The following is a 10714-nucleotide window of genomic DNA, read 5'->3' on the forward strand; positions in this document are numbered from 1 at the left end:
AACATCTGCACAACTAGGAACCGATGTCATTTGTCAAGCAAGCCAGTAAGCCTGACCACCCGATCCCGTTAGTGGCCTCTTACGATAAACATTGGTTACTGATGATTAATTTTCTAACCCGGGCCTTCACAGGATTTTATGTGTTGAACATAACACGATGCATTTCCTAAATGCATAACACTGGAAGTTATGGGCTACACAGGCTACTCAGTACATCAAGTAAAGTGGTATTGAAATCAGGAAGAACATGCTTGACTACAACAGCTCATTATCGCTGGGATTTTACTTATATAGAGACGAATAACAATGGAAGTTAGCGATACTTCGTGATAAATGAGCTTCCTTGTTCTTCAATATTTAATGTTTGTAAGTTTGTCATTTCTGTGCATATACATAATAGCCATGGATGTAAAATATCTCCTAGCTTATGTCATCATCATGACGAGCCAGTTACTTCTTACCAATGGACATAAGCTTCGTCCTGTGTACAGGAAATTGTCTCATCTTGAAGATACAATCTACGCACATCGGTCTCACTGGAAAAACGAAATGTTGATTTTTCACAACATGATGGAGAGGAAATTCTTGAACAGGGTCGTACGCGAAACACTGCCAGGCCTCATCCAAAAGAAATTGCTGGACATTTTGAAGTCTGGTATGCTGAGCATCGCAGTGGACGATTACAACCAACAAAGAATTGACCGAATATACAGCCAACACCAACTGGTCAAGGTCCACTTGAACTGGGCATATCGTCAGTTGGAAGGGGTTATAGCGCTGGTGAGAAGGTCCAGTCGAGAATCAAAAGAGCTGGCTCGGCAGATCAAGTCTCTTCAGACGAGTGTCAATGGGTTCAAAAGTAGTTTTGATGAAGTCCGTGAAGAAAATGCTCGTTTGAAACAGACCTTGAGTGGGATCGAGAAGCAAATGACGGAGCTGTCTGCTTGCTTTCCTTTGGGCACGTCATGTGGTGTAGCTAAGGACACGAGCACCCATGTGGTCTCCACTAATACCTGGGACCCTGTCTTGATGACCGAATACTCTAGTGGATACACTGTGGAGGCTACTGGGCACGATGAATTGCTTCACACGATTACACCAGGTAGGTGCTCTCTGTCCCCGACCGCCACTCGCCCAACAAAAACACACACATCACCCCAACCCTACCCCTGTCTGTACTGAGCAACATTATTGGGGGTATATGCATATGGTAAAGTAGTCATCAGTGAGAGGACAATAAGTTTATAACAGAACTATCAATGGAGGGTACACTCACATGATAAGAGAATCATTATTGACGGTTACACCCACATGATAAGAGGATCATTATCAAGAAAATACAGGTAAATGATCAGAGAATCATCATTAAGATGAACACGCAGATTCAAAGTGACTGAGTGACGAGGTTTGAACAACATTCCAGAAATATCGCGTCTGAGACACCAATAAGAGTCTTCTTACACTGTACTCATATGGGGAATCGAACCCGGTTCTTGGGCGTGACGGGCGAACGCTTTTAACCAACAGACTACTTCACCACCCCAGCAGATGTTAAGATAACCATTGAGGTGTATACCAAGAAGATAAGAAATTCGTCAATGACGTGTACATTCCTATGTTAAGGGAATAGTACACACAAATTGCAAGCGCACCTATTACGAACGGGTACATGCAGAAGTGAACCATTATTAAGACAAACACGCAGATGGAATACAGTGATTATTGAGCGGATGAGATGAGAGAATAAATGGCCAAAGGTCCGCTCATGTACCACATATATGCTGTTGATCGCCTGTTTTGAAATTTGATTTGATCTTGTGCATAATGTATGTCACAATGTTTCACTCCAATAGACGTGACGTTAACCCCGGATACTCCAATTGATGCTGAGAAGCAGGACAATGGAAGCTATACGTTCTCTATGGGTTCCGGAGAGCATACAGGTATTTAAAAAATGTTCGTAATTCGTTCTTGTAAGGGACCGTTCATAATTTATGGCTGGGGGGATCGTGATGATTTTAAGGTGGGTGGGGGGTGGGGAGGGTCGGCGGTGGAAGGGGTCAACCATTTCGTTCTGTTCATATACAGCATTACGAACTCAGTAATACCAGGGTAATGGACATTAAATGTTTTTGCTGTTTATAAGTCAAAGTGATGAATTGTGATGGTAATAAGGCCTGTTTTAATAATTTTAATGAAAAAAGCCATGATTGAAACAAGCATATTCCCTGTGATGAGATGTATTATGATTGTACCTGGCTCGTTGTAGTCACTCGATGTGATTATGATGGTAACAAGGTATGTTACAATAAAGCGACATGAAAACAAATATGATGTCTAGTTACATGATGTATTATAATGTGATGGTAACAAGTTCCGTCCTAGACATGCGATGTATTCATGATGGTAACAAGGTCTGTCCCAGACACTCGATGTATAATGACGGTAACAGGGTCCGTCTCGGACACCAAAGCTCACCTGGTCTGATTTCATTTCCACTGGTGGTCTATTAGAATAAGGAGCCGCAATGCCTTGTGAAGAGTTGACCCCAAAGCCATGATTACGGGTTCGAATCCCGTTTGCTCCAAAAATAATTCTAGTTAAATGTCAACGGCCTACATCTTTTCATCTACATTTTCCTCTCACACGAAGTCGAAAAATATTTCAAGTTGGCTCACACAATCGGTCATGTCTTGAATGAATTTCAGATCCAGCCATGCATACGTTGACGCCGACTACCGACGTCACGGATAATTTCGCTGATGAGCTTCAAGAGGAAAAGCTTATAACACTGATCCCGAGGAAGCCGTTTGGTAGGCTAATGATTCTGCATCAAAATTCACACATATACGTTCTCAAAGGTATTTGAGTGTATCTACGTGTGTACTAGGAATAACAACTGTTCTTCACAATGGAGTCTGGTACCGAGAGAGAATGTCCTGTCGTGTATATCAATGGTAAAACTGCAATAAGGATCTGTAGCGTTCTCTCTACATCTTAACGCCACAGGCTCCAGGTTTTAATCCCCAGCAAGGTATATTACAGGGAACCTGTGTGGACCTGATAGTGTCGAGTTATCCGTAGTTGGAGACAAGCGCAATGTCGGACTGGATCCGGGACTTTTAAGTAACGTGTAAATGTAAACTAGATATATTGTTGGTATGGGATTAACGAGGATCTAAGGATAGAAATCACTGGATTTTGTTCACTGATCTATGAATTCATTTAAAGTTGAACTGTTATTGTTGAAAAGTAACATGTATTGGACAAATACTTGCAGTGATATACGTTTTATTTCATTATTCATTATTTCAAACAGATAATCTACTGCACTTTCAGAAAGAACATCGACAGAGAAAACGGCGTCAGAGACGATGTCGTTATCATCACCGTCGGCCAGAGAAACCACACCATCCAGTAGGATTGCGTTTCGAAGTTTTCCTCCCAAGCGAAACCTATGTGTCAATCATATTCCCAAATCAAATTAGTAGCTGAACAAATCTTAGCATTCATCTGTCATAGACATTGATCGTTTTCAGGTGTAGGCATTAAATCTGCGGCCTATTGGTTCTCTTGTTCTGTGAGTCAAATGAACAACTCTGTGTTCGAGGTCTCGACACCACTCTATAGAAGGTACCCTCTGACACACACAAAATTCAAAATGAAACATGTTCGTGTTGAGAAAGCCCTTAGTGTAAAAAATACAACATAGAAAAAAAACACGTGTTGACAAATTATGGAGATGTCAGGTTACCATATGCTGAAAGCTGTCCTAGATATTAATGATTAAAATATTTGAAAAAAAAAACCCCGTGATTCACTGGAAATGTTCATTTAACTTGCAGAACTCGCATCGCATCCACCCCCACCTTTAATGACTATCACCGCAACTACATCAACGATCCACACAGATCAGATCGAAGGTTCGACGTCTAAAACTCGCACAGGTATGTTTATTTGCAAAGCCAAGCAATAAGTACTTTCAACAATCTTTTGAAAGTCCAGAACGTAGTCTACAGGTTAGTTTAAATTAATAACTCCGATTCTTAGTGATGTACCCTCAAGGAGGTTAAAGTATTGTAAAATTATTGTCCTCCGGAGAAGGTACGTAAGTCCCATAACTCTCGAAGTCATTTTCAAACTTACCAGGAAGTTAAGCGTTGACCTTTTGTGATTTTAATTATGGCTAACTGTGACTACAATCACCGGCTTCTGAATGAATGATGTAAATCTAACAAGTCTCCATGATCCCTAGTATGGTGATCTACCTTCAGTTGTTGGCGATCTATTGCCTGTTTTTATACTGTATCGTCCTCTATACTTAAAGGATTTTAGATTTCATTATAGCTTTAAAATATATACATCTGTGATAGTCTTGTTAGTATTATTGTCCTGTATTTTAAATTGATTACCTTCACCTGTTTTGGGTGAAGCTTCATTTTGGGCACAGCTTCAATGTAATTAGTTAGTGGTACAAGTCAGCATTTACAACCAGCTTTAGCAAATATACAGTTAACATCTCAATCATCATATGTTATTACAATAGCCAACCATGTTGCGCTAAAAATCACAGGTCTTGACCTCAAAGGGGCCCATTTCGGGTGAAATGTCATTGTCAGTGCAGGTTCATATTAACACCATGCACATGTTAAAGTCAGTATTCAAAAGACTTCACAGAGTAATTATTCACGACCTTAAAGATATAAAACATCCATTATTACTCTTCTTTCACACAGTCATCAATCCTCAGTATCTGATTCACTCTCAAGAACTGCAGTATTCAAAAGTGTATAAACCTAAAGTAGATCAAAATGTATAAAATATGAATTTAAAATATTAGGAACAAATGCAACTAGACCGACTTGAAAAGGTGAATGGTTAGTGTCTTAAGAAAAGATTTACATGATGTTCATTAAAGCTTGTTTCACCAGTGTTGTAACATAGATTACCAAAAAATTGCAATATTTGGATTTGATGTGAAACAGTTTAGTTAAACATTGTAGGCTTAATAAACAAACTTTGAAAAAAAAGAAAGAAAAGTCACATGGATTTGAACCTGCATGTCTGATAACAAAATAAACCTACAGCCCACTATTGCAACCGTTTGGCTACATATTCCTTTGCCTCCCAGTGTCAATTTAAGCTTATATATTACACTTTACAACCATGTATGACTTGACGTCTGCTTGTGTTCATCACCTGCTAGACCTTGATACAATGTTTTTATTCTAGCTAAAAGATCTTTTCCATACAGTTAAGTGTAGTCATTTTGGTTAAATGAAATCTAACATGTCATTGGAAACATCAAGGTACAAAAGTTCTTGGAAAATGCATATGTTTATACAAGGCAATCCTGTTGAATGACAGTGTTATTTTGACAGTGACAGGTGACGCAAAGGTGTTTGATACACAGATGATAGAAAAACTATGATCAAATTCTTACATAATAACAAAGGCTTTCACCTTTACTGTACTGCTTGATCATACTTTGAAAATCTTCAGACATCTTCTTACTTTTCTAGCAGAGACCAACAACCATACACCAATGTTAACCTCTCATAAATCTGCCTTGTGAGTGCCTTATGATATTGAAAATTTTAATAACGATGTTTGATATGTGTATTTTAGAGCACAAAACCATTCAAAATATAATGTATCATGGCACAGATGTGTAAATGTGATGGATTGTTTTTAAAGATGTTAGTTTATGTCAATGTTTCTTTTTTTAGATATTGTTTCATAAACCGAAAAAATGTACTTTTTAAAAGATTTTGATGTGAGCAAAAGCGTGACCCACCACAATTTTTTAGGTGTACATTCTAATTTACTCGCTTCATATGTGGTGAAAAAATTGGGATGGGTCACGCTTTAGCTCACACTGAAAATCAGAAAATGTAGGTTTCTAGAAGATATTGTAAATATGTTAACTTTGAGGCCTTCAAAGAGGAAAACTAGCAACACTAGAAACATAAAAAATGCAATTGGAGGTAACTTCAACAATTAATTAAGTTCCTTTTATGCTAAAATTATCGTGTTGTAAAATTTTGATAATCATGACATGTTGTGGGCCTCTATCATACATTGTCCTTTGAACTCAGTCATTCACTCTCGTGGTTAGTGCGTTTAGCCTATGAACCTGATATCGAATCCTAGCGAAGCGTTGATTATGTATCTAGGTTAATCAGAACCGTACTCGTGAGTTTCGTGACAAGTGACAAAAGCCAAATATGCGCAACACTCAGTGACTCTCCATGGTTGCGTTTATATCAGCATCAAACTAGACCCACACTCACACTCCAGGTTGACGCAACGCATGACGCCATATCACACTGCTTTGTTTGTTGTTTAAAGCTACACTCAGTAATATTCTAGCTATGTAACGTCGTTTTGTAAATAATCGAGTCTGGACCTGCCAACCCAGTGATTGACATCATGAGCATCGATCTACGCAATTGGGATACGATGACAACCCGATCCTGTTAGTCGCCTCGTACGACAAGCATGCGTTACTGAAGACCATTTCTAACCCTAAAACCCGTGCATATGCGGGTTAGAATTGATCTTCAGCACCCATGCATGTAAGAGCCAACGACTAACGAGATCTGGTGATTAGGCTGACTTGGTTGACACATGTCATCGTATCGCTACGATGTTCGATGCTCATGTTGGAATATTGCTGAATACGGCGTTAAACACCAAACCAAACAAATTAACTCAGATCTTCAAGAGTCTTATATAACAGTGCTGCTCAATTGTACGTGACCAGTTGGTTAAATCAAATATAGCATAAAAATTAAATTTCGAGAAACGTGATGAAGGAAGTCGGAACTAGACATTTCATCACAATAACTGTGACGGATATGTTTGTCGATGTCTGAAGATAGCATGAAGGGTTACCCTGTTGGTGTGTGCTTCAGAATAAGTGTTTGGTCTAAATGACGAATAACGATCGGCTGAAGGATGTATAACTTGATAACGAGAAACTGTTTTGAGAGGCTCATTGTTTTCCCAGTTATTTATACACATTGTTTTGATATGCATGTATGAGTGTCAGTGTGTTGTCACAGTGTTACATCAGTAATATGGAGGCTTTTAAAGAGGAAGAAAATAATGACAGGCTAGAGTTTATATGATTGTTTAAATATTTGGTTCTAGATAAAAAAAACTGATTTAAAAATACCTATGCGCAAATCAACAAAAACACCACCACCAACAACAATAGCAACACAAGAAACACATATACAAAGGAAGTAAACAAACCAGCTTGGTGCTGACAGGCATTTGATTCGAGTTGTGTTCTTTATTTTCAAGACGTCTGTAAACTTCACTTGCTGTCGGGGCACCATCAAATTTTTGAGTGGCATATTTTGAGTGCCATATCCACCCTTTGGGTGTGAGGGTTCCAAACGTCGCTGGCGTTGTTGATATGTCAAAAATGTCCCTTCATATGGCCAGTCGTCAGTGGATTCCATCGTATCGCTGGACACTGATCCCGTTGACCCCTGAACTAAGGTTGCTGATACTGTCGCTATTTGAGTTCGGTTCCTTAGGTGAGTGACCCGGATGAACCGATCTTGCGCATGCGTTGTCCCTCGTGGCAATCTGGTACGGGAAAGATCAGCAGCAACCCAGGTTTGCTGATGACGCTGAGTAAGTCATGTAATGGTGGTAAGATGACAACCCAATTGTCTAACTACAGCGGTTGCAGCGTTACCTATGTGCAACTTTCCAACGGCCATTCCCCTCTGCTCACTCGAAATCTAGGCATCGTATGTTAGGCGTGTACACCTCTTAGCGTCAATGATGATCAGGTAACTCTGAGTGAAATGCATACTTTCCATCCAAAACCGTCGAAGGACATGCTAAAATTATGGTTTTACTGCATCGTGTTTGTGCGAATGTTTAGCATGGAATTTAAATTCCATAACATCATCTCATTTGGGATCATTACATCACTTTACCATGGCCGTTCCATAAACATGAACGCTTACTTTCATGACATTTCATTTTATTGAAACGCATTTCTTTTGCTGTTCAGATTACATTATTCAAACGCCTTGTCACGAAATGTATGTGACTTTATGTTTAACTCACTCATTGCGCAGGACACCAGAAATGGGCTTCACACATTGTGCCCATGTGGGAAACCGAACTTTAACATTAGATCCAAATCAAGTTTAAATGATATAGTTATGAGGATGTAAACTGAAGGCGACATAATTGACAACACGAGCAACAATTGTTTGGATATCAGGATGTATACGATAATATACTACAGTTGAAAGATTCATCGAATCCCTATATCATAACATCATCATATCCAAATACTATATCATTTTTAGCAGCAACAGTCGTGACGGAGGAGGCACTGTCAACTGCTACGGAAGACCGAATGATTCCGACGACTGAAAAGCAGAGTACGTTTTATCATTACAAGGGACGTTATGTGCAAATGTCACAGACGTGTCGTAATTTAGAGGTCATGTGAAGAGGGTCAATATATATGAATGTGGGATACGTTTACGGAAGAAGGGTAAAGGAAAACTGGAAAGTTGCAAAGAGTGGCTGTTTATAACTCGATTGGTAGGAAGAACATGAAAGATGTGTGAAACAGAAAGGTTAAGAATTTTATCAAATAATTCAAGGACATTTCTATACGTGGACACAATGAATCTTCCATCAAAGGCAGCGAATGAATATAAGGATGTTAATTTGAAACATTTGAAACAAAAGAAACTATTCTCACTGTTCTTTCAAATCAGCGACCGAATCAGATTTTTTCAGGTGTCAAATAACATCTAAACATTTCTTTACCCTTTACTGGTTTGATCACGTGAGGCAGACTGAATATTCACATATGGCACGTTGATAGTTCTGCTATTGCTCAGCGGAATTGAAATGTTTTCAAAGCCTGATGCAACTCCTTCCAAAGAGGTCGTTTGGTCAGCAAATATTTCAAAACGTTTCTTGGTAGACATGTCGAGGACATGTCTGCATATAGCATATCAGAGACGAAATTTCCTGTTTGGACCTTTTTATGTCTATACTCCAAGTCAACAATTGACCTGCATGTATTTGTGGTCGCTTATCCTTTTCGCAAAAACGTCACGGTTTATGATAAAGCCTTAATCGTCTAAAGACAAGTATAAATATATTGGTTATGGGATATGTTTTACTGCTTGTTGTTGAAAAATGTCGATAATGTCATGTCATAATGTAATTATTGCAGCTTCCACACCAAGGCCCGGAGACGCTGTCAGGGACATACTGAGTTTGATCAAGAACTGAGATGCATGACAAGATTTTCTCCAACAACTGAAACACTTGTATGCAAAAAACCAGTCAAAGTTGGAACATAGATACTTGGAGCGGTGGGGAAAACCTGTGGCCGGTGACGCAAGCTGCTCACGTCAAGTCTCTTTTACACACGTGGGTGTATAGTGCCAATATCTGATGTCAAGCGCGGATTGCGTTGTGTCTGACACCAAAGAATGAGGAGGCCCTCACTTTAATGTATAATACACTTGTCGTTCCGTATATTTCAGATATTGAGAGTTCGATCATCACTTGCTCACTTTATGTACGGGGACCACCACGGACTTTCATGTGTATAGATATAATCATAATTACCCGATTTGAAACAAGGTGGTCTGGGGCGGTTATTCGGTTTTCTTTGCCACTAGTTTGTAAAATCTCTGTTCATTGTCACACTCGCTTTCTTGTTTTGTTTCTGAATGAGGTGAGGTATTTTGATAATAGACACTCTTGCAAAGATCTTCGCTGGTAAATACATAGCATTTATGGCGAGTGTGTAAGAGAATTAAGCCAGCATGTCAACCACATTACGAAGGCACATTACAGAGTGAGGCAAAGCAGTGGTCGATAACGCGAGCAACGCCTCACGTCATCGAGTTAAGATGCCAGGCAAAACACCAATCATCATGGACATTTACGAAACTTAGTACGAAAATACTTATCCCTTGTGATGGAGAGACATACCTTAAGGCATACCGAAATGCGCCTGTGTCTACGTGCTGGACATACCATGCATACCACATGCATGTGCTCCTTTCTAACCTAGCGCGATGCAAATGTCTAACAGTAACCCGTAAGTGATATTATGTTAAATGAAGTTATGCAGAAAAAATCCTTCTGTATCATTTACGCAACTTTTTGTCATATTTTTTCAAAGACGAGATAAACATAAACTCCTACCTTTATGAGATTTCATTTTTTCGAAACTTGCGTTTCTTTTGCTGTTCAGTATATATTACAATTAAAGGTACCATGTGTTGCTGTGATTTTTCACCGGTGGCACAAATTGGCCACTATGTTGCAATGGTTCTCTTAAATCCAATAACCACAGCTACAATTTTGTCTATCCAAGGCTTTTTATTGCTCTGTTCAGGATAATGTATCTAGTCTGTGGAATAAACAAGCAGCCAAACTATAGGGTTTCTGCATACACCCATCTGAATCACTATCATTCGTTTCATTTTCCTTTAAAGATCTTCTGCATTCTTCAGAGGCAATATATCTCAATAAAAATACCCCACCAAGCAAGAAAGACATCGAATTCATCTTAAAATTGTTCATCTGCTCAAGATCAACCAAGCACTTTATATTAAGCTCGTTGAGCCTTTCATTTCAACTTGGCACTCTCGGATGATTGGCGGCTGTATTGACCAGCAGTCAGAGTAATGAGATTTCATAT

General features: G+C 39.2%; 1 protein-coding gene across 1 annotated transcript; it reads left to right on the top strand.

The window, feature by feature from the left end:
* Window positions 1-267: 267 nt before the first annotated feature.
* LOC137286892 (uncharacterized) lies at window positions 268-10477 on the top strand. Its single transcript, XM_067818910.1, has 7 exons — window positions 268-1102; window positions 1854-1943; window positions 2709-2813; window positions 3340-3417; window positions 3846-3947; window positions 8343-8417; window positions 9230-10477. The coding sequence occupies exons 1-7, from the start codon at window positions 334-336 to the stop codon at window positions 9286-9288; spliced, it is 1278 nt and encodes a 425-aa protein (XP_067675011.1). The 5' UTR covers window positions 268-333; the 3' UTR covers window positions 9289-10477.
* Window positions 10478-10714: the final 237 nt, after the last annotated feature.

Source organism: Haliotis asinina, chromosome 6 (genome assembly GCF_037392515.1).
Source record: "Haliotis asinina isolate JCU_RB_2024 chromosome 6, JCU_Hal_asi_v2, whole genome shotgun sequence".
NCBI lineage: Eukaryota > Metazoa > Mollusca > Gastropoda > Lepetellida > Haliotidae > Haliotis > Haliotis asinina.

Excerpts from the sequence above, each read along its gene's own strand:
- LOC137286892 (XM_067818910.1), top strand. The coding sequence starts at position 334 with ATGAGCTTCCTTGTTCTTCAATATTTAATGTTTGTAAGTTTGTCATTT. Across the intron at positions 1,103-1,853 it reads GCTTCACACGATTACACCAG|ACGTGACGTTAACCCCGGAT; the intron begins GTAGGTGCTCTC and ends TCACTCCAATAG. Across the intron at positions 3,418-3,845 it reads CAGAGAAACCACACCATCCA|AACTCGCATCGCATCCACCC; the intron begins GTAGGATTGCGT and ends TTTAACTTGCAG.